We start from the raw sequence: 23,616 nt of genomic DNA, 5'->3' as shown, positions 1-23,616 counted from the left end.
TCCACTGATGAGCAGTAGGAGAGTAGTGTCATGTTTAATAGTTGTCTAGAAGCTTACTTACAAAAGTATAGTCTGGACTTGTTTCTATGGAGACAATAACAGATTGATAACAGAATCAGATTCACTGGGAGCAGTGTTTAGAAAACCATTCTCTGTTTCCGGCTCGTGTTGCACTGGAAACCATTCATGTTTCTGCAGACCCCCCGATGACGTAAGACTCCGATGATGTGTGATTTCATTACCTGAGTTGCGAGATAACACCGGCAGATTTATTATGGCGGCGTCCTCTTCGTGCGCCCAGCGTGCTGCGTCCGCGGCTCTGATTGGCTCGTTGTGCCCGAGCGGCTCCACAGCGCCGCGCCGCTCCGGGATCCTCTGGCGCAGAGAGAAAGCGCAGCTTGGCCGCCAGCGAGCACCGAGCCGGGCTGGGACGTTTGTGGTGTGATCGGATGCGGGCGGCCGGCTGCAGCGATACGGGCGGACTGGCTCTTGAAAAGCGGCGGTCGACGTGGCCCCTGCTCACTGGTGCGTGTGCGCGCGAGTCCGTGGGGCGGTTGTGCTGTCGTCGTGGAGGCGCAGAAGCCCGGAGGCTGACCGAAGCGGTGAGTGGATGTAAATAGATGCCCTCGATGGGATGCGCTCCCCTCCCAGTGCGGCGGTGGTGATGGAGCTGGAGAGAGAGAGGGAGCCTGGATGCTGAACATGTATCGCTTCGTTCGTCGACAGCTGTATCTATTGCGATATTGGCAACTCCACCTAGATTGGAAATCCAACCGGGCGTCGCGGGAGATGTGAAGATGATCTAACGCAGTCTCAGGTACACGAGTGACAGAGTTGAATAAGGAGGCAGCAGGACACGAGGGGGCTACTCCACCCATGACATCATCGACTTCTTCAAGTTGATGTTCGCCCCTGCTGGAGCTCTCATCTGTTGCGTTTGGTTTCTCAAAGCGGTGGGTGTGGGTCAGAGCTGCTGTGCGCTGACGGAGGTGGGTCTCTGTCGACAGGCCATGGTCTCTGTCGATATCCGCTAAATGATTCTGATGATGAATCTGGTTGTGAAAGCCTGCTGTTCCTATGAGTCACAAGAATGTGACCGTTCTTTCTTTTTTTAGGTGACCTTCAGGTGAAAGCACACTCTGTCTGTGAACCTTGACTGATCTTGTCTTGACACCTTGCTTCAAAAATGGAGAGCGAACAGTTCTGTCTGTTGACAAGTCTCGTCCTTTAGGGTCATGCAAAGTAAATCTGTAGTTTTCTCTCTCGCATTGTGGTTTTCAAATTCATGACAAGGGGACGAACAGCAATGGGGCAAGAGAGATTTTACAGAGACATAATTGTTTTATTATTATACACGCTGTCCTGTGACCAGGCTGCTGGAATCTCATGAATGACCTCTGCTGTGCCAGAGCACAACAGAAGAATTGAGGACAACTGTGAAACTGCCTCTGTGTGGTGACTGTCCTGCAAACCGCTGTGTCACTCTCCTCTCTTTCTCCCTTGGTTGACCATCCTCTCTCCTCCCCCTCACATCCTCTCTTCGCACCACTTTGTTTTATCTAATGGAGACCTGGCCGCATTGTCGGAGGGGAGGCCGCTGTGCCTGCCTATAGGAGATCCAGTTTGATACGCAACTCCGACATATTTATGGTAAATAGAAGAAGGAGACAATGCAGAGATGAAATGCTGTTTGCTTATCACTCCTTGTCAGTGTCTAGGGCTGTGCCAGGAGGTGTAATTCATCCTCTGAGTCATGCAGCACATTTGCTGTGATTTTCAGATTCAGTGGCTGACAGCCACAACAAATTGTGGGTGAATAGCCAAATTGTCAGCTTTTCAGGCTTTTAGCTGAAAATGATCAGACGCCTGAGGAAAAAAATTGTATCAGGCTGCAGAGAAAGGTATAGGCCAATGAAATGGAAATGTAAGAATTGAAGTTGGTAGAGGTATTGTCAGGACAGTGGTGATCGGCATCGCCGTCTGAGACAGGACGGTTCAGCGCAGGTAGTTTGCACCTGTTGACGCTGTGTTTGAGTCTGAGTCGCAGGCCTGGAGCGCGAGGGCACATTCAGCACAAACAGGTTGTTGTGGTTGTCTGGCTCAGTGACAGAGGAACAACACGACAGCCACCCAGGGAGAGCAGGGCGAACGGGGGCCCCGCATGAGCAAAGTGCACTGCCCAGGGATTCTGCCCTCGCCAAAATCCTGCCTCTGTCTTTTTCCCAAGATCTTGTCGTGCCTCAAAATCTGCTGCGTTGGTGTTTTCCGTGTTTCTGAGAAAAGGTGCTGATGATGACTGCAGCATTGTCTTTGGTGTGTGTGTGTGTGTGTGTGTGTGTGAGAGAGAGAGAGAGAGAGAGAGAGAGTGTGTGTGAGAGAGAGATTGGGTGAAATTCTGTTTATATATGCTGGACATTTTTTTCTACCTGCATTTTTTGGTTTGCCAGCTTTCCACAGGCCCCCATGTCTTCAGATCATAATGATCCTCTGCCACTGGTTTCAGTTTCTATTCGTCTGTTTTCTTTTAGCATCATAAAAGTGATCCACCTAGAGATAAAAGAGACGTGGTGTGATGTTTCATCGGCTTTATGTTTAGTTGTAAAATCAGAAAAATGCAAATAGCAGTTATACTGCCCAAAACAACATAACAAATAACATAATTTAATTATATTATATCGTATGATATACAATACACCAACCCAGTGTATACTAACACAATGGCCAACCATTAGCCAGCTACAGTGATAAGTGGGCTGAAAAGACGCCTGCAACCTAAAGGAGGAAGAGTTTGATTGAACTGGGACTGACTCAGCGAAAAGGTTTAGGAACATGACAAATGGATATTCCTGGCAGCTCAGGTCACAAATTCTAATTAAAATTCATCTAAATTCATCTTTTTGATAAATGTTGATTAATGTTACATGTTTATGTGAGGGGCAAAAAAATAATAGTCCATTGGTCTTTCCGTTTTTTATCAAACTGGACTGAGAGAAGAGAGAGTTCTACTTTGGTCACCAACCTTCTCTTAGTTTCATCTTAACGCAACGTCATGGAGGAAATGTTAAAATTTCTATGATTGTTAAACTTCTCGATAACATAACAAACTGGTGAATAATGGATTTCAAGTTCTTGGCTGATTGCTGTACAGCCTTTGTAATTGTTTTGTTTTTCGATAGTAGCTTTATTTGATAATTTGATATCTTAAACAAGATACCCTTGCCAAAAAAAGAGAAAACAATCAACCCTTTTTTATGCAGAACCATCATTCATTGGGGTTTTTTGTTTGATTATTTTAGGAACTAATTTAAATTCATCAAAAGGGTGCCAGTAATTGTGTCATTCCTATTATTTAACCATTATGAAAGTTCTTTTTTTCTTCTGTTCCATTTTCATTCCATTTGTTCACCTTCATTAAAATGTTCCCGTTATACACAATTGGTTCATTTACATTTATTTCTGAAGCTATTCTGAACAATGTGTTCAAGGCTGTACAATCATTTGTGCCGTGACTGTAATTTAAAAATGAGGCTAAACACTGTGACATGATTTCTGATGCTGCGTCTCTTCTCTCCTCAGCTCTATCACAGCAGTGTGTTTCCTGTCAGCCATGATGTCGGTGCAAACCCCTCCGCTCTCCCGCTCGGGCTCCTCACCTTCGAACGTGGGCTTGGCCAATCGCAACGGCCCCTCCTCCACCCCACCCACCTCCCTCAGCCTCCGTTCATCATACAACCAGCTGCTTGGGCGTGATGTCATCAAGGAGTCCTTGGAAACGGGAAGTTCGGCCACGTTGCCAAAGAGCCGTCAGAGGTACACAATGACCAGTGTGCGCAGCGCCGTGGGGATAAGTGACAATTTGACGCTGTCCTCTAAAAACCAACCTGGGACCCGAGGGAGAGGCCTCCCGACCAAGTCCTCCTCCAGTTCAGCCCTCTACTCCTCATCCTCCTCCTCCTCGCTCTTTAATGCAACCAACCCCAAACTGGCCAAGAACGGAGCCAACCTGCAGAGACGAGCTGAGAGCCAGCAGCTGGAACTCAGCAGGGCCAATACAGAGGGCAAAATACACAATGATCTCATCAACAACCCAACTTCTGACTGGCAGGAATTTGAGAAAGACAACTCACAGCAGCCTCTGTTCCGCAGACGGACCAAGAGCTTCTTGGAGTACCATGGGAAGGGGAAGGGCTGGGATCTCGACTTCAACTGGGGGATCAAAGAGGACAAGGAGGAGAAGAAGCAGCAGTCTTCCCCAGAGAAGGAGCAGGCAAGCCCCGTCAAGCAGAGGGAGAGCCAGAAGGGGGAGAAGCCCAGCGGCAAGCAGACCTGCCAGGAAGAGAGGGAAGAGGTCGAGCCAGTGGTGGTGGAGGAGGAGGAGGACGAGGAGGAGGAGGAAGATCCCCCCACACCTACCCCAAGACAGCCCCTGCTACCAGTGGTGGTGGAAGCCCCGCTTTCCTCCACCTCCTCCTCTTCCACCAGCAGCCCAGAGTGGGCCTCAGCAAACCACCCCCACCTCCATAGCCAGGCTCCAGCGCAGGTCAGAGAGGAGCTCTGTGGCCCGGTTCAGGCGAGTGCACGCAGCCCTGCAAAGCCCCCTCGCAGCGCCCAGCCCCGCGTGATCAAGGTGGAGCTGCACCCTAACAATGAGAACCAGTTCCTGCAACAGTACCCACCTTCCTCCCCTAAACAAGTCCGAGCGGCGGAGAGGAGCACCCCTACCAGGAGCCGAGCGACGCCTCCACTGCCAGAACCTGAGCCAGAGACCGGGCTCCCCAGAGTGGGTTTGAGAATGGACCTGACCCCTGACACTCCATCAGAGGATGAAGACTCCAGCTGGACCACTCTGTCCCAGGAGACGCCGTCCCCTCAGACTCCAAAAGAGACAGGTTCGACACGAGTGTGTTTGTACTTTCATCTTATCATCCGCCTTTAATCATGTCTCTTTTTTTTTACACACACTCCTTTCATTTCCTCTTTCTCTCTCTCCCTCTTTCCACCTCCTACACACTGTCTGATCTGGAAATTTACCAAAAGCCTCTTCTTAAGCGAGCAAGTCACCCCAGTAATACTGCTGGAACATTTGAGGCCCCTGTGATTAGTGATTAGGATGGACAGACGGATAGGATACTGCAGAGAGAAGGGTGTTAAAGAGGAAGGGGGAAAGGAAAGAGAAAAAAGCAGAGCTGGATTTAATAAGCGAAGATTGCCAAGGATGTATGACCAAGCCGAAGTGAGAGAATATATGGGTATGGAGACAAAATATTCGATGTCAGACAGAGAAAGAGAAAACCAGCAGAGAGAGGAAGGGGGAGAGTCTGTTGCCCATTGGCTCTTACTACAGGGGATGAGCCCCGGAGTTGCTATGACAACAGAAACTGAGTAGGGACAGGCTGACCATCTCTGAAAATCACCCTGCCCACCTCCGTGTATGTATGTGCATATGTCACGGTCAGATGTGTTTCATCAGAACCCACCTGTGCGCGGCCATACATATGTATGTGTTTGTGTGTCACACTCATGTGCAATATGCGTTTGTGTACCGATGTCATCCATCAGCAGATGTATGGAGCGAAGGGGACCTGCCCCCAGGCTGGCGGGAGATCTCGGACTCATCAGAGATTTATTTCTGGCACGTCCCCACCGGCACCACGCAGTACCACCGACCTGTTGCCTCCGGCAACCAACACACCTCTCCCAACAATGAGCCCGACACTGAGCGTGACCCACAACAGGAAGCGCACCACTCCCTCAAGCCGCCCAACGAGGTGAGAAGACCCACAGATCTAGCACACGTTGTGGACTACATACACCCAGGTTCAGCCAGTGTGGGTGTTTTTTTTTTGTTTAAGCTGAAGCTTGTTTAATGTCATATGCAATATCCAACTTTAATGATGATAGTACTACATATTCACAAGTACGTGGTCAGCAAACAAACTGACCACAAATGTATATACAGAAATTGCTTAACACAGTGTCAGTGAAAGACATTTTAAAGTTGATATCTTAATTTAACCACATTAAAGGGGCAGTACGCAATTATAAAGCAATACACGTTTGGAAAAATCTGCAAATATTTCCCCACAGTCTGTTAGCTGTCGCTTTTGTGTGCGCGGCAAACAAAAATCTGGGTTTTCAGCGCAGCCCTGGATCTGTAAATCGAAAACAAAAAATGCCACCACCCAACAACACGAGTGCAGTTTGTAAACATCAACATCAGCTTCATGTAGATATGACAGGCTTATTCTCTAAGGTAACAAAAACACAATGGTTCTTAGTTGTAGATGATTATTCACCATTAAAAACATAATTATGAATATTATAATCAACCAAACCCCCCTTAAATCCTACACACTGTTGCTTTAAGACTGTTTTGTTTATTAAAAAAATATTTTTTAATAACTGTTATTTGAAAAATTGGTCCATAAAAATACATATTTGACCACAGGTTTTTCCTTTTTCCGTGTAGCTGTGGTCAGAGAGGAACTGCCATAATCTCAAAGGTTGATTATTAAACTGGCATATATACAGTCTGTTGTTGATCAATGGAGTACCCACCATCCCTTCTCTCTCTCTCTCTCTAAATGTATCTCTCTCTCCCACAGCGCCCCAGCAGTCTGATATCTGACAGCTCGGTGGAGCCTGTCCCCTCCCCCTCCCCTTCCGGCTCCTGCCCCTCCTCCTCCTCCTCCACACCCTCAAATGATGTCACCTCTTCTGGACCAAGTCTCAACACTGCCACCTGCACAGCCAACGTAAGACACAGAGGCACATTTTATTTGGGTGTTCACTTGTTGAAATAGAATCTCCCTGTAAAAGCTCATATTTGATTATGTCTTAGTCTGACTTGAAATGTTTATCTTATCCATTATTGTTATGTCTTTACCATCATTGTAGCTGTTTTCCTCCTGTAGTTTATCTTTTGTCTCAATCACTCATTACCGTCAGCCCACTGTATAGGGGTTTGGTTCATCTGAGTTCACTTTGCATAGATTTGTTTTAGTCTGCATTTCTCCCTAAAAGCTTGATGGTGTTATTGATTTATCTTTGCTTTCACTGCTGCACTTATTAATCTGAAATGAGTACACAATCATCTCTGTCCAGGCCAGAACTTCATATTCAACATAGATGAATATCTCTCATATGAGTATTGGTTATAACAAAGCAAATGAGATCAAATACATTGGTAAAAATCAACATCAGGATGTACCACTAATATCTGGTATTTTTTGCTCCAGGAGCTGAAGGACTACCCAGTCTATCCAGATCCCAGTCTGAAGGCATTTGAGGGGGCCACCCTCCGCTATGCCTCACTTAAACTCAAGTAATACACTCAAACTCTACAGCAGAGTATCATTTTTAGTTTTGCTAGCGAGGCCTGAGGCATGATGCTTTTAATGTACTAGTTTGTGAATTATGATTTTAATATTTTTTATATCTGATGTTTCCATGCAGCCCTCCAGCCCAATTAGAGACTGTGGACCTAGACAATACTTTCCCGAATCCAGAGGCAATGGTAAGATTAAAACAACAGCAACAACAACAACACATAACAGAAACACACATCACATTTGTGCCTGAAATAAATTTGTGACTAATCATCCAACAAATTCATTAATGTTAATTAATGTTGATTGTACTATATCACAGTTTTCTCACTTATTTACAATGCAGACGCAGAGAGGCGCCTTAATCATATTGTGTGTTTGTGTGTGTGTGTGTGTGTGTGTGTGTTTTCAGATACAATTAGTAGAATCAGTAATATGATATACATCCTATAAATTACACCTTTTGGCATTATACATGACATATAATGTATGGTGCAGGATGTATTTGTTAGTGAAGGGAAGCCAGCAGACTTTGTCTGCTATGATAAAATGAACCTGCTCATGAGCATCCTGTTGTCTACCCCCCATACACACGCCCTCACCCCTCTCGCTCTCTCTTGGTTTGTTGCAGTGCCGCTCAGTGGTAACTGTGTGAACTGCGGAGTGGTGAACGTGTTTACTGCCAAACTAGTTTTTGCTGCCCCCATGTGGAAGGATAGTATATAGAAATGCTCAACCGGTGTCAACAGTGGAAGTTAAAGTAGAGAGATGTCTGAGCTGAGGAGAAGATGTCACTTTGGTAATATTTCAAAGAAATACATCTGATAAATATATACTTTCTCTGTGGAATTTGGGAATTGAACGGGAATGACATTTTGGACCATTGAAAATGAAAAGCAAATTCCAACCTTTAGTAAAGGCCATCTTTGATTATAGCAACTTTGAAAGGTGAAGCATTGCATGCTCACATTCATGAATTCAGCATTAAGAGGTCTGAAAAAATCTAGTACATGCCCAAACTAAAAGTTCCTGCATGGTCTGATTTTTAACTTAATCGAAGAAAAGCAAAACAAACCTAAATCACACGGGACAGAAAATTAGACTTTGAGTTTTGCTCATGAATATTAAATTCAAGCTTGAGCTGTTTCGACATCTCAGAGGAAACCCAGAAACACAAGAGACAAGTGTGAGAATTCAGATATGGTCCCAGGATGTGTGAAAGTTTAATGAGGAAGAAACAGAATGAGAATAACATGGTCAGTGGAAGGCAGAGGGACAAGGTGAGGTGTGATTGTGTGTGAGTCTGTGTTTGTCTGACACTGTTGCCGAGCTTCAGGAACTTATCCTGAGGAGTTTTCCTCGGCCGAAGAGTTGAGAGCTCCTTTTTTAGGTAGAGAGAGGAAGAGAGAAAGAGTGGAGAATATGGCAATAGCTGCTGGCCTGAGGCAGTTTACATACAGAAACACACACACACACACACACACACACAGTCTTTCATATTTCATGTGTTGTCTTTCCCAATCTAACTTCTCTCAGTTATTTCTCTGATGGGGGGCTTGTGGTGGTCTCAGCGCTGTCATTCACAATACAATGAGCAAAATTAAACTTTAAGCGGAATTTTGTGTGAGTTGTTGTGTGTTGAGATGATAATGAATTATGTAATGTGGTTTAAAGGGAGCTCGAATCTTGTTTATGTGCATTCAGCAGTTGTTTTTGGGACATTGTTACAGTGCTCACTCGCTTTATTGATGAGATGTGGGGCTGTAGTGATATTGCTGAAGAAGTCAGACAGGTCTAAAAGCATCAGTAGCAACTTTGACCTGTTTTATTTGTTGTAAGTGTGCACACACAGTTCATCTGTGCAACTACAAGGGATATTTCAGCATTTTGGGTGACGTGGGTGTGATTATTTTTTACCTTCAAATGAAATGGCTTATTTTTCGTTATTTAGGATAATCATTGATTTGAAAGCCTTTTGATATTATTTGGCTTATTTACAAACTAATTATCTGCTATGAATATTTCCCTGTTTCCCATTTTGCCCTGTTCTGAAATTTCAGCACTTATTTTGACAAAGTCAGTGTTTTCATGAACAGCAAAATGACAAAACAGCACAAATCCTGTACAGGATAGAGGGAAAGTATGAATAAAAGCAAGTTTGTCAATCCTTTGGGACAAAACAGATTTGTGTCTTCCTCCCAGTCGTTTCCAGTGCGATCTCTTGGCTGGGTGGAGATGGCAGAGCACGACCTGTGTGAGGGGAGAAGCAGTTTGGCTGTCCACCACTGCATCCGACAGCTGTCCTACTGCAGGAGGGACATACGAGACTCAGCTGGGGTCTGGGGAGAGGTCAGTGTGTTAACAGAGACAGATGGTTCATACAATATACAGTACACAAACGAGTGCAGCCCGAGCTTGTCACAGTTTGCGTTGTTTGTCTTTAATGTACAAGACGTGCAAGCAAACAGTAATTTGGCCTGACCCCCCAGGTTGTGAACAGCTTTAGTGTATATTTGTGGGCTTACAGGGCAAAGGGATGCTGCTGGTGCTTCAAGACCGCACGTTGACCCTGGTGGACCCCGATGATCACAGCCTGCTTCACTCTCAGCCAATCAGCAGCATCCGTGTCTGGGGGGTGGGCCGAGACCACGACAGGTAGGTGGAGATCACAAATGTTTTTCTTCTTTAATGCAACCATCTTTTTTGTTGAAGGTGCTTTGTGGTTATGCTTGTCTCTTTGTTCCCACCAGCCTTGGATTTGAATGAGATGCAAAAAAAGAAGTAGCGTGTAAACATATTACAAACATACGCACACTGTAGATATGCAGACACAAGATATATACAGTAACACACTGTAGAGTGCACAAACATTCTCCCTGTTAGAAGCTGAATCAGGACTTTTAACTTATCATCAGAGATGGGAAACAGCCTCATTATTATTTCATGCATATTTGCACAAACTGCATTCAAAAGGGCATAATTATGCTCATTGCTCTGTGTTTCCGTTCCACACTGAGGTCCTATGGGGCTTTCAGTCATTTGGAGAAGTCCCATGGTCTCAACCTTTTCGCTATGTGAGCTGACAGTGTTCTGAGGCTAGCACAGCTGCTAATGGAGGGGACAAGCTAAGCCTGCATTGACATGGACCCTTAAGGGATTTCATTAACCCGTGGAGCAACCACTTCAAACACTTCAGCACAAAGCACAACTGGAAGCGTTAGTGCTGATGTAAAATGCATGCATGCACAGATTTAATATGCACGCACATTTGCATGTGTGCATATACTTATATAAGCTTAACATACAAAGAAAAACCGCTGCACCAGAATAAAAGTCTTCAGAAAATCTGTTCCTCAGTACCTGACGTTGAATTGCTAAGAGCTAGCAGACTTTGGGAGAGTCATATTGGAGATGTGTCACACAGTGACTGGACAAGCGAGAGGAGTGGTGGAGGTTTGCAGTCTGAGCTGCTGTCCGGTCCTGACATGTGCAATCAGCTGGTAAGGGACTGGGTTGAAAGTGGAGTTTTAAATAGCGTCTGTGTAAAAGGCTTGATCACGTTTCACTGGCTCGTGCCTGCCCAGTCTTGTTACCTTTTTTTTCTTTTTTTCTCATTCCTCTCGCTCTATCTCAGTCCTTTTCTATCTCTTTTGTCCTTCTCTTTGTCTTCTGAGAGCTGATATAGTCTCTCTCACACACAGCATCCCTCACTTCCTCTTATTCTCCCTTCCATCTCCTTCCCTTTTTCCTTCCATCAACACTGTGTGTGTGTGTGTGTGTGTGTGTGTGTGTGTGTGTGTGTGTGTGTGTGTGTGTGTGTGTGTGTGTGTGTGTGTGTGTGTGTGTGTGTGTGTGTGTGTGTGTCGGCCCAGGATAACTCATCCCCTTATCCTTTTTACGTCTCTCTCTCTCCCTCTCTCTTTTTTACGTTGTCCTCTCCCCCCACCAGCACTTTAAAATCTTCAGTCTACCCTCCTCCTTCCACTGTCGGGTTGCAGGCTCATGACTCTTTATGTGCTGTGATATTACTCTGTGATCCAGATGATATTTGATGCTCTGGGATCACAATGCACTTTCCATGTTTGCAGCAAATCGTTTTATCGTAGCCCACGTCCGTCAGGATTGTGTGTGTGTGTGTGTGTGTGTGTGTGTGTGTCTGTGTCTGTGTCTGTGTGGGTGTGTGTGTGTGTGTGTGTGTGTGTGCGAGTGTGTATCTGAGATGAGGGTTTCTTTTGCCAGAGGTTATAATTTCACAGTCCTGCCACTAGAGTGCACTATAATCAAAGGCTGTGTCTCTAGAGGAACTGATAAAATGCATCTGAGTACAGTGGTGTGTGTGTGTGTATATACTTGTGTGTGTACTTCTGTTGTGGAGCTGTTTCGTGGTTTGATTCAGGGAAATCGTATAGTATTGAAGTGGCTACATTCAGTTCAGAGGTATTTTTGACAATTATATGCTTCCAGCTTTGTGGCAGCAGTTTGGGGAAATCCCTCTTTCGGTGGTATTGAGACATGTGTCTTTTGATTTTGTGTTCTTTTTCTTTTAAAAGAAATTGTTTAGCAAATTGTTTGACGCTGGTAGTTGGTGATAAGCAAACAGAAGACGAGGAAGGTATAAGGAGCAGGATATGAAATACTAGGCTAATGCATACATGAATGCATGCATGGAGGACACTGCTAAGAAACCTCAATTTGGTCTCTCCATCCCTCTCTCTTTCCGTCTACCGCCTCTTTCTCTCTCCATCTATCTGTGGAATATTCCCTCTCCCCTTGTCCTGAATGTTCTCTCTCTCCTTCGGCTTGATTCAATATGAATGAGCCCCCGTCTTTAAAGCAGGTGGGGCTGGGGGCCTAGGGGGGCTGGGGGGGCGTTGCTCCCCGATGAAGTCATGAAGCTATATCTGGAGCACTCAGCAAGTCTGTCTACGTGAACGCCCATGGTTGCGCGACAGGTTTTCCTGTGAGTGAGTGTGTGTGTGTGTGTGTGTGTGTGTGTGTGTGTGTGTGTGTGTGTGTGTGTGTGTGTGTGTGTGTGTGTGTGTGTGTGTGTGTGTGTGTGTGTGTGTGTGTGTGTGTGTGTGTGTGTGTGTGTGAGTGTGTGTGTCTGCACGTGGGCTTGAATTGATGAAGTCATCGGTCTAAATCTGGAGCACTCTGTTGTACTTGTGTGAGGGTGAATGAGTGGGGTGTGCGTGAGCTTTCCCCCACTTCCCCATCTCCCCTTTCTGTCTGCAGTGCTCTCGCGCAATTTCTACTCTTTGTCTCCAGTGCTCTTTCTGCCTCCCTCTTGTTCCATTGGCTGCACAGCTTTGGCTCTTCTTCTTACTGCCGCTCTTTGTTGGTCCCACTGTTGCACTTGAGCGGGGTGTAAAGCCTTCCCCTTTTTATTTTTTTCTTCAGTGAGACATGAGAGGGAGAGACAAAGATAGCAGCAACTGAGGAAGAGGAGAAGACAGTGAAGACAAACGGCGAAAAAAAGAGTGTGTCTTTTTTTCTTAAAGAGAGAGAGTGGGTGTAAACAGACCAATGGAGAGCAAGTGAGAGAGGAGGAGAGAGACATGCTTCTCTGCCTACGCTGAGCAGGACCTTACAGGAGACTCCCTGGACCGGGCAAGCGGAGCAAAGAAAGCCAACCAAAGAGCAAGGGAGGGAGAGAAAAGGTGTAGCAGAGGAGGAAGAGAGGGGACGGGAGAAGCAAGGGGGGAGGGGCAGGAAAGAGGCAGAGGAGAAGGAGGAAGAGAAACCCTTGAGGATAAAAAAAAAGAATAAGAAGAAAAAGAAAGGAGACAGACGGGAAGAGATTTACCCACCCTGAGTACCACGGAGAAGGGGCTGTAGCAATGTCACCGTGGCGGAGGAGCTAACGAGGCAGGGAAGTAGGCGTTGGTAACAGGGCGAGGATGTCTGCCTGTGTGAGTACACCTGCCTCTTGTTCATTCACTCCTGCATCCATCCATCCATCTCTCTCCCTGTATCCCAACGCTCCAGTGTCTCCCCTATGTTCACTTCTAATTGCTCTGTTTGTGTAGTTGACACAACACAAAGCTCCCAGCCCTACTTTCATTCGTCAGCTTTCCCTTTTTCATTTTCTCTCTTTTACTACTCAGCCTCCCGCTGTGTGTTTGACTTCAAGCTGTGTACTTTCTCTATCTATCCTTCTCCCTCCCTCCCACCCTCCCTCTCCCTCTCTCTCTCTCGCTCTCTCTCTCTCTCTGGCCAGCCACCAGGACAAGAGGATGCAGTTTTGTCACTGAGACATGAGCAGGACACTCAGGGAGCCAGTTAAGAAAGAGTGATAGAAAGAAAGAAAGAAAGGATGAAAGAGAGATGAAGGAAGCAAACCGGGGCTTGAGAGAGACAGGATTATAGAGTCTGGATGTGCTGCAGGGAGTGTGTGTGTGTCACGGCTGTTTGGAGCTGTTTGATACTGCTTTTGGTCCGCGCATGTGTGCGTGTGTGCGTGTGTGTGTGCGTGCGTGTGTGTGTATGTGTGTGTATGTGTGTGTGTGTGTGTGTGTGTGTGTGTGTGCGTGCGTGCATGGAGTTTCTCACTCTCTCTCTCTCCTACCGTAACAAGCAGAGAAGGAGGAGAATGAGAAGAAAGGAGGATGAGCAGGGAATCACTAAGCGAACAACAAAAAGTGAAATTATTTACGATATCGGGGGGGCAGATCCTGCTGGTTTTCATGCCCTTGGCATGTGAAACTCATTAGAATTGAAACAGCGCTGTTGTATGCCATCTTGATGTATGTCTTTAACATAAGTGTCTTTGTGTAGCGCTGGTGTCTGGGGGGGTGTGTGTGTGTGTGTGTGTGTGTGTGTGTGTGTGTGTGTGTGTCTGTGTGTGTCTGTGTGTGTGTGTGTGTGTGTGTGTGTGTGTCACAACTTTTGTTACTTTTTTTTCACTTACAGCTCGTCAGATGTGCAGCATGCATCCACGCACAAAGACACTCTTGCGAACATGGACCAACTCCACACTTCATCCATATTCATTAGTGGGCAGCAGTGCTTGCTTATTCCCTCCAGCTCTCACTTACTTCTCCCCACTGCTGACCTTCTGTGGACAGCTGTGGCATGTAGAGAAGAAGGGTGAGGAGAGAGGAGAGGCGAGGAGAGAAGTGGGGAGGAGAGGAGAGAACACGCAAGCCTCCAGCATCATTAATATTTTAATGTTGAACACACTCCAGCGATCACCTCCATTTATGTCAATGAAGTTGAGTTTTGTATTTGCATGTTCGGGCTGTGGCAGTCGCTCTTCTACCGCTTCCAGTCATGATGTCCCACTCGAACCAAAGCTCATTTGCTGATGTCAAGGCCCCTGTAGCCTTAATTAACATGCACGGCCCCCCTGATGGCCCTCGGGGACCAGGCCTGAACACCTAGATCCACTCAATAGATGCCAGGGTGATTGATGGCCTCTCCTTCCTGCTCCGATTTGAGCGTCATACCAACCGCTCTCTTTCCTCGCGAGTCATCGCTCCTCTGCGTCAGCTCCCTTCATCTACCCACAATCCATCACTCCCACTTCTACACACACACACACACATACACACACGTCTTGACAGGTCAGGATAGGTCCACCCAGCCGCCCAGAAACCCCTCATTCTCTACTGGGTCATTATAGCCGGAGCTGTGTCTTCACTCACTCTCCGGCCCAGAGTCATATGTCAGACACACACAGAATTACACACAGAGGTATAAAGAAACCTCTTTCTCCTCTCATACTTTCTCACTCTCTCTCTCTTACATTAGCATTGTTAAGCACACCTGCCGTAATCCCTGCCTTCCTGACAGATTACTCCTCCCGTTCCTCCTATAGATCGCCTACCTTTCCGCCGACCAGCCAATAAATCTCCACCCGATAAAAACCCTCGCTGGTCTCAGCGATGTGTGGTGACGCTGATGTTCGCTGATCACACCGGGCTGAGCACAGCGGGACACAGGCACAGTCGGTGTCTGCCTGTAGCTCGTCTTATCTATTCAGCCTCTGCAGACAGCAGAATTGGCCACAGACGGTTTATGTTGAATACATTTGAATACGCAACATGTTAGCAGGCACCTCATGTAGGTTTCTGATCGTTTTTTGTCTGAGGCAGCTGTTGGCGTGTCAAGCAGAATTAATGTACCAGGTGCCAAATGAATCTCCCCTCAGTTATTATTCAGGATCAATATCATACTTTATTCAAATGATTTACACTGACATTAAAAGGGTGCATTCATTTAAAAGTACACACCAATTATTTTTCAATGATTAGGATTAGAAATATATCTGCAGCTCGTGAAGCATCAGAATACTTTTACTCGCAAATTGATTGCAAATACAGTAGCTGCAGGTACAGACTTTAACTAGTGAGCGCCCAGACAATATAAAGAGTCACAACAGCTGATACTCTGTAAGTAGAATGAGAGACTGTACTTTACTGTACTGCATGAAACAATGATTTATGGCACATGCAGCTAATGAGGTTACATGCATACCCTATGATCCAAACTGCACTGTGCGTTGGGCTTGAAATAACTCTACACACCAAATCCCTGCACACACCCACACTCTCTCTTTTTCACTCTCTCTCTTGCGCACACACACACACACACACACACACATTAGTAAGTTACATGAATGGCGGCTTCTGACTGAGGTGACATCTCACTGAAGCTTTGATTCAGTAGAGAATATTTGCGCTCCATGACCAAAAACACACAAATGCACACACACACACACACACACACACACACACACACACACACACACACACACACACACACACTCCCTCTCTCTCGCTCTCTCTCTCTCTGCAGAGCAGTGTGATGTATAAATGATCAAGAGCAGAGAGAACAGCAGGACGTCATCTTTCCCCCACTCTCGCCCACCCAGAATCCCTCTTTTTTCCCCCTGTCCCTCGTTCCCCACACACACACTGTCTGTCTTTCCTTCTCGCCAACCCACCTATCTCTGCTGTTCAATATGTAATGAAATAACGAGTGTTGACACATGGGTACTGGATGTGTCTCCCTGGTCTGTTGCCCCTCCCGCTCTCATTTGCCTCTCAGCCACACTGAATGCTTGGATCTCGGTACCAACACTGCATGACGATAGATCAGGGGTTTTTTAAAGGATTTTTGTAAAACACCATTCTCAGCATCAGGGTTGTAAATCTGTTTTCTTAGGAATGATGGAGAAGTAATGAGCATGAATCAAACTGAGGCAGAGCTGGTGCTGAAAACAACATCGACTGTCTGCTCAAATCACACAGCCAGCGCCCTGCGCTGCCTATGCTGCCTAACACAATGTAGCCAACATTTTATTTTTATTTTCTTCGACTCGATTTGTCCCAGTTCTTTGCTGCCTCCGGCAATAATCGGTGATTGTGTGTGCGTGTTTCTGTCAGTCCGCCTGCGAGCGTGTGTGTGTGTGTCGAGAGACAGGGAGTGTGTGTCATGTGGTACCAGCGATGCAGCACTCCTCTGGCCCCGGGTGCTCGTTTTGCTGCTCATCTTGGTGCTGTAAACAGGTTTACGGGGTAGAGAGGTAATTACCCACAGACATTCTGCATTAGGCCTAATGGCTGTGGGCCATGACTAATTCACCAGGTCGCAGAGGGGTTTACCCTGTTCTGTTGTCACACAGCCTGTAAGTACTCAGGGCTGTGCAGCACTGTGGATGGAAGAGGTTTGGCGGGCGTTGCTTTTAAACTCAGCCCCAAAATCTGGCTTCTCGGACACACGATGACCTACTCACAAAGATGTGTAGATCTAGATCGAGTCACGGCCATGTGTCTTGCAACAATATTTGAAGAGGAGTCTGCCTTTGTACAGCTACCGTGTCCATGTTCGTTCGCTCATAGTGATCACGGCGAGCAGGTTTGTAGTGTGATTGTTTGTTACTAAAGAGGCAAAGACAACTGATAGTCTTTCTTAATGTTGTCTCCATCAGCATCAGAAACTTGTAGGAGAAAAAACTAATCACAGATCTTACGGTTCCCATATCGTTGAAACCCTTACTTGTTGTTACAGTTTGATCCAGGACTACAGTACGTCAGAAGGCCTCAGAAGAATAAATAGCCCTTAGCTGTCAGCAGGAATGCGATTATGTTTATTTCCCAAAATGTCAAACAATTAGTACACAATGAGTTCCCCACGGGCACGTCAGCAGGGCGACGTTTTAAGGTACCTGACGTTTGTGGTAATGTAGACACAGTCTCAAGATTAAACACTGTAGTTTATCCACCAGAGAGCCAAGTCAAGACAGTTCAATTAAAGCTCAAAATCACAAATCATGAATTTGCACCAGAGGGTCATTTTATTATCTAGAATCCTAAGACCCACAATTTTGGTAAGGGAGAATTCCTTTCACACAATTGGAAAGACTGCAGTAGGAGTCATAAATTTACTATATGAGGAAACAGAATGGTAATGTTCAGCTGTTTACTGTAAATTCAAAGTTGTAATAATAAGTGATCACTGACATGTTTATTTTTTGAATGTAATTGTAATTTTTTATAATATCAAATGTAAGAGATCTTTCAAAATGCCTTTGTCAAAAATATATATAGCCGATATATCCGATTTTTCAATACCAATATATCAGTGTTGGCAATGCTCTAATTAAAATAATCAATATTTAAGCATGCAACTTTTATAGACACAACAGTAAATACTAGGTCGCTCACAGAGCGTCGATAGAGCTGTAAAACGAAGCCCATTTCTGTCAGCAGGTCTAAGTGTGTAGTTGCATCTCTTCCTGCTGGTTTCAACTGTGAGTTTTATTACCTTTTTATCACCAAATTCTACTTTCCATTACAATAAACTACAATTAACTTCACTCAGGAGCAACAATCGCTGTTTTCTGCTAACACAACTATCAGCAGGGGTCCAATAAAAATCTGTGTCTTTACAACAGTGAATTGCAAAGTTTATTGTTTGGACTAATGGAAATGGAGGATTTTTCATCAGATTACATGCAGATTATTAAAGTCGATCAACAGAAATTGCCACAACAGCAGAAGTGTTCACTTCACTGTTGTTCTTTATGGGTGGATTTAACTTTTCCTATTAGCATCAGTACTCGTTTTACAATTGTCATGAATATAATTTTAGCTCTAACAAATTAACCTCATACTGACATTATTGTGCAATTTCAAGCAATTGCAGTGTTTTGCTTACAGAGAATAAATACCCTGCACGCCGGCATAGCAGCGCAGGCAGGGAATAGTTTTCCCTTGTGTGTGTGTGTGTGTGTGTGTGTGTGTGTGTGTGTTTTTTGTACAAAAGGAACACATGAAGAGATTTTGACCAAATTTAGTGGGATTATTACGTTGGGACCGTATCTCCAGATTATTATCATTTGAGCTGATCAGTCAAAAATCAAGGTCAACAAAACCAGGTCCAAAAATAACCCCCACTGTTCCACGATATCTCCGAGACGGGCCAAGCCAAGATGATCTTAAGCAGATTGATCCGAAAATGATCATCATATGATATGAAACGATAAGTGACCTCATGAAGAGGTCACACTCAAGTCAGAAAATTACGTCTTGCACGGTTTCAAACAGGCCTTTTTTTTCGAGGTAACTCTGCCTCCTATTGGACTGTAGACACGGCCGAAAGATTATACAAATCATGAAATAATTTAAGATGGGATGGTTGGAATGATGTCATCATGACATCACTATGTATATCGTGGTGATTAAAGATTGCAATAAGATTACGGACACTAACCTATCATCTGTGGTCATGTGTTATAAATGACGTCAGTATGACAGCATTAGGAAAAGTTGCCTGATTGGGTTACACACCACCCTGCCGGCGCTTTCCATTTCGTGCTGCATCAATTAAGCATCATGTAATCTTATAAAACAAAGAGTCTCACACAACAGCTGCAAAAAAACAACAACTGAATAATTGGAGGGAATCAGCTGATAAATGTACCTGCCAGTTGTTTCGTTATTCTCTTTACAGTGTGATGAAAGGGCTTTTCCTCTAAATCACCATCCAGCTGTTGTTTCCACTCTGGCATTGCTCTCACGTGTCACTGCTGCATCTGAAACTGGATCAGATCCACATCATCCGCGAGTCACAACTCTGTCAGCTATCACGGAGTCACCAGCTCAGTTATGATCAATAAGTATATGTAAATACTGCTGACAGGAGAGTCAGGAGCAACGTCCTCCTCACACATTTCTGAACAGCGTTCAACTGTACAATTAGCATATGTCAGTGCATTGGCGTAGCGGCCGTCACGATGTGTGTGTGTGTGTGTGTGTGTGTGTGTGCACGTTCGTGTGACAGATGGTTCGCAGAGTCTCGCCTGAGTGACAGAAGCTACAGAGCAGAAGAAAGTACTGCAGAGCTGAGGCCCAGTTCCATTTCTGTTGCTTCCTCTGCCTCTATACGAGCCCTTCACTGCAGCTTTTGCAGGACACCTTTGATTTATTACATCATTTTAGTACCTGAAGATGCCTGTTGAAGTTTTTTGAAACAACTTGAATTTAAATAATATAGTACCATCAGTGAGTCAAATATTGACCCTTACATTTACAACCTGCATGGCTAAAAGGAATACTTAAAAGCAGTTATTGCATCGATGTACCTCAATCCCTCGCTTAAGGATAAATAAACAATGTGGCATGATAAGGGTTCCGTGGGGCGTTCTCAAACCCAGCTCACCATACATCCGCAGCCGTGACCTCATTTAGTCTCTGAGCTGTACACATTCCTCTCGAGCCGAGCCTTCCTCACAGCCATCGTCGGGATCAAAGAGAGATTGGTAGTTGTGAGTCCGTCATCCTTTATTCAGTTGTGGAAATATGTGAAGCACTGAGAGAAAGAAAGGGAAGAGAGACAGAGCACGTGAGTGGAGGGTGTCTTGCTTTAATTCATCTCCCTGCTTTGCTGCTTTCATACCTTTTAATCTTCTGCCTCTTTCTGCCTCTCTTTTTTTCTTTTCCATCTCTTCCTCGGCCACCCAGCCCCCAGTATCGGTTCACACCTCGTTCCCACTCCTCTCTTCACACACTTCCACCTTTTCATTTTGGCTTTCTGGCCTCCCGCCTTCATCGCTCACCTCTCTCAACATTGTATCAATGTATCCATCCTTTCTCTTTGCTCTCCAGTCAAAAGCTCATCCTGCACCTCTGAGGTTTGTTGATTCGCAGACTGTCTCTCTCTACATTATGTCATCCACTCAATTGTCTGAGGTCAGGAATAACTGATCGTAAATGCCGAGAAGTGAGCCGACAACTCTCTGACTCCACACGGAGCAGCCTGAGAGATGACATTCTGGCACAAAAAAATCTTAATCAAAAGTGAGGAAACAGGGAGAAAAGGATGCCAAGACTCAATGTCAAATCAGGCCAGTGTGATGTTGACAATACTGTAGGTTTTCATGTGGGAGTCTGTTCTGGGTTTGTATCACCTGTGATGTGTTCATTGTCAGTAATAAAGCATTTGCAACAGCTTTAGTCTATATGCCACATGCAAATTGGTCATAAAGAAAAGAACGATGGGGTGGTAATATGGTTTAAGTGAAAGGAGAACAGCTTTTTGGGACCGAAATTCAATTCCACCAAAGTGACTGACTGTGGAAAAGGCATTCGAGTTAGAATTTCAAATGGAGCAGAGGGAAGTAGAACAGAAAGTAAATGAACTCAGAGCAACAAAAAAAAGAAAAAAAAAGAAGCCATGAATGAAATTCAAACAGAGAAAGAGATGATTTTCGACACAGCATGGGCAGACACATGTACCTGTGTGTGTGTGTGTGTGTGTGTGTGTGTGTGTGTGTGTGTGCAACCACAGGCTGTTTGGAGAGCAAATCGAAGCAGCAGGTCTGATGCTCTGACTCTGAAGATTCCCTGCTTGAAATAATCTGCCAGCTACCACACACACACACACACACACACACACACACAAACACACAAACAAACACACCCGCATGCAAAACGCACACATTCACTAACATATTCACACACAAACAGAGAGACGCTGCTTCTTACTAAGTGGCTCATCAAAGAATCAAAGCCAGGCAATGTTTGAATTAGCCGTCTGATCTTTATTCAACCTGTGCCTCCTCTGTAGTCCTCCTCGGTGTCACAGACAATATGGAGGAGAGCGGCTGTGATGAGATACACTGTTGATCTGAATCATTCTGAATCACTCTGCTGTGTGTGTGTGTGTGGGCTTGGGTGTGTGCGTGCGTGCGTGTGTGTGTGTTACAGGGGGAAAAAGAGTTTGAGCATGAGGAAGGTGGGGAGCAACAGGAAGATTAAAGAGCAAAAGCAAAGAGAGGGGATGAAAGAGACGGGGAAGTGGAAAAGGGTTGTGAGAAAATGGGTAGTAGGGAGAGTTAGTAACAGCAAGATGAGCGCGTGTCTGTATGAAGTATGATTTGAAAGAGCATTGTGTATGTTTCTGACTCAGTATGCCCTGTGTATTAATGTTCCTCTTGTTTTTTTTCTTTCCTCTGCTCTCGTTTTTCTTTTCCATTTTCATCTTTTTATGACATTTTTCCTCTCTTCATTTTCTCAACCCACCTTTTTTCTATACTTCATCCGTTCTTTTCTTTCTGCTTCCTTCTTTCCCCACTATTTCCTTACCTCCCTGCTTCTCCCTCCCTGCTTCCCGGGACCCAGAGAAAGGTAACCGCTCTTCGTGGTGTGCTCGAGTGTGATCATGTTTCCTCCGTTGTTTTCAGCGATCGTTGTGCCGAGCTTCACCCTCCCTGTCATATATTGTAATTGCACCTGTCACTCTAGGCGTCAAATCAGTGGCTTTGCTTCGCCCAGAGTCACTGTTGCTCTTTACAAGACTGCATGAGCAACTACTGAGGGTCTAAATTGCTGGTGTTAAATCATCATTGAGGCCAGACTGGCCACAGGCTATTTCCTATTCAGAGTTTCATGCTGTTTTATAGCATTTTGATCCTCCAGAGAGGGAGCACAAGTCATAAAAGACCCATTTGTAGTGTGTGAGGCAAGGCCACTCGCGCCGCTTTGGTGACACACTGCTCAAATGTCCCTGAACGAAGTGCACTGGACGCATACACTCACACACATTGCATCGCGCCTTCCTTCCTGGCCACAGGCGGTGAGCGTTATTGACCCAAAGTGTGTGAGCACACAATTAAGCAGAGGAGACAGGATGGATAATGGTCTCATAAACACAAAGAGCCTGTTGTGATAAATGCTTGCTGTGTTTGGCATATTTTTTGTTTGGGTCTATGTTTAATGTGGAGTATGCACTGTGTGTGTGTGTGTGTGTGTGTGTGTGTGTGTGTGTGTGTGTGTGTGTGTTGCATCTGGGGACATCGCCATCCAGCTGTCTTCTCTGCATGGCTCCACTCCCCATCTTTCACTCTGCATTGTCTGTTTACTCAATCATGTCAGTGCTGGCTGGAAACACAACCTCCTACCTTTGGTTCTGCAGCTTGTCTCACCTGTTAATGAGGAAGAAACTTCTATCTTTCATCTTGTTTGTGTGTGTGTGTATATGTGTGTGTGTGTGTGTGTGTGTGTGTGTGTGTGTGTGTGTGTGTGTGTGTGTGTGTGTGCGCGCGTCTGCGTGTGTGTGAGTGTCACATGTCGCTGTGTTTCATCTCCCACACACTCCCTGCATAAAGTTTCACTCTCAGTGGAGCTACCTCTCTCAGTCTCACCCTCATCCTTCTCATTGTTCTCTGCCATGTGGCACCATTGTGAAACTTGTGGCACGTAGTTTCCTCAGGCACTGGGACACACATCTACCTCCCTGTATGTGTTTGTGTGTGTTTGTGTGTGTGTGTGTGTGTGTGTGTGTGTGTGTGTGTGTCTTTGTTGCCAAATTGGCAACCATTTTTGGGAAGCAATGACTGATAGAGAGAAACCTGCTGTAAAAGGGGCTTTTTAGTCAATTATTTGTACCAAGACAGGAACACCTGTAATGTTTATTGCAGCCTTTAGATGACAAATGACGACGCATCATTTTTATAACAAATGCGTGAGCTAATTACAGCAGAGCTCCAACTAAAAACTAGGGGAGTTAATGTTTCCTGATTTGTCATTTGTGTTTTTTTCACCCATGCATGAAATGTCTTGCAACATGTTTTGCTGTCTTTTTGCTGCCTACTTTATTACAATGCAAATGCAAAGTCCAAGGCTTGGATTGGAATGTTGTTTTGTTTCAGAAGAGAGGACAGGCAAACTTTTTTTCTATGTCACCTCCCAACAACACACAGAATGGAGGAGGGATGTAAAACTCACTCTGGTATAATCATTTCCTGATTTAGAGGATGAGATTAAATTGAGGACTGAAACAC

At 45.2% G+C, this 23,616-nt stretch overlaps 1 protein-coding gene across 7 annotated transcripts in view; it reads left to right on the top strand.

The window, feature by feature from the left end:
- The first annotated feature begins 128 nt into the window (after positions 1-128).
- Positions 129-23,616, top strand: part of LOC118319534 (amyloid beta precursor protein binding family B member 2) — a 30,696-nt gene continuing 7,208 nt past the window's right edge. Inside the window, exons 1-9 of one of the 7 annotated variants that reach the window (XM_047334408.1) lie at positions 129-602; positions 3,577-4,889; positions 5,563-5,768; positions 6,606-6,755; positions 7,239-7,324; positions 7,456-7,516; positions 9,531-9,677; positions 9,856-9,983; positions 21,956-21,961. In XM_047334408.1, coding sequence (XP_047190364.1) covers positions 3,608-4,889; positions 5,563-5,768; positions 6,606-6,755; positions 7,239-7,324; positions 7,456-7,516; positions 9,531-9,677; positions 9,856-9,983; positions 21,956-21,961 — 2,066 coding nt within the window. In that variant the 5' untranslated portion in view covers positions 129-602; positions 3,577-3,607. Of the gene's footprint in view, positions 818-3,576; positions 4,890-5,559; positions 5,769-6,605; positions 6,756-7,238; positions 7,325-7,455; positions 7,517-9,530; positions 9,678-9,855; positions 9,984-21,955; positions 21,962-23,616 lie in introns of all 7 variants that reach the window. The other 6 variants (XM_047334406.1, XM_047334407.1, XM_047334410.1 and 3 more) reach the window with 6 other exon arrangements.

The sequence above is a fragment of the Scophthalmus maximus genome, chromosome 9, assembly GCF_022379125.1.
Source record: "Scophthalmus maximus strain ysfricsl-2021 chromosome 9, ASM2237912v1, whole genome shotgun sequence".
Taxonomy (NCBI): domain Eukaryota; kingdom Metazoa; phylum Chordata; class Actinopteri; order Pleuronectiformes; family Scophthalmidae; genus Scophthalmus; species Scophthalmus maximus.
Note: the sequence above shows the minus strand (reverse complement) of the source record. Positions and strands in the feature narration are given on the sequence as shown.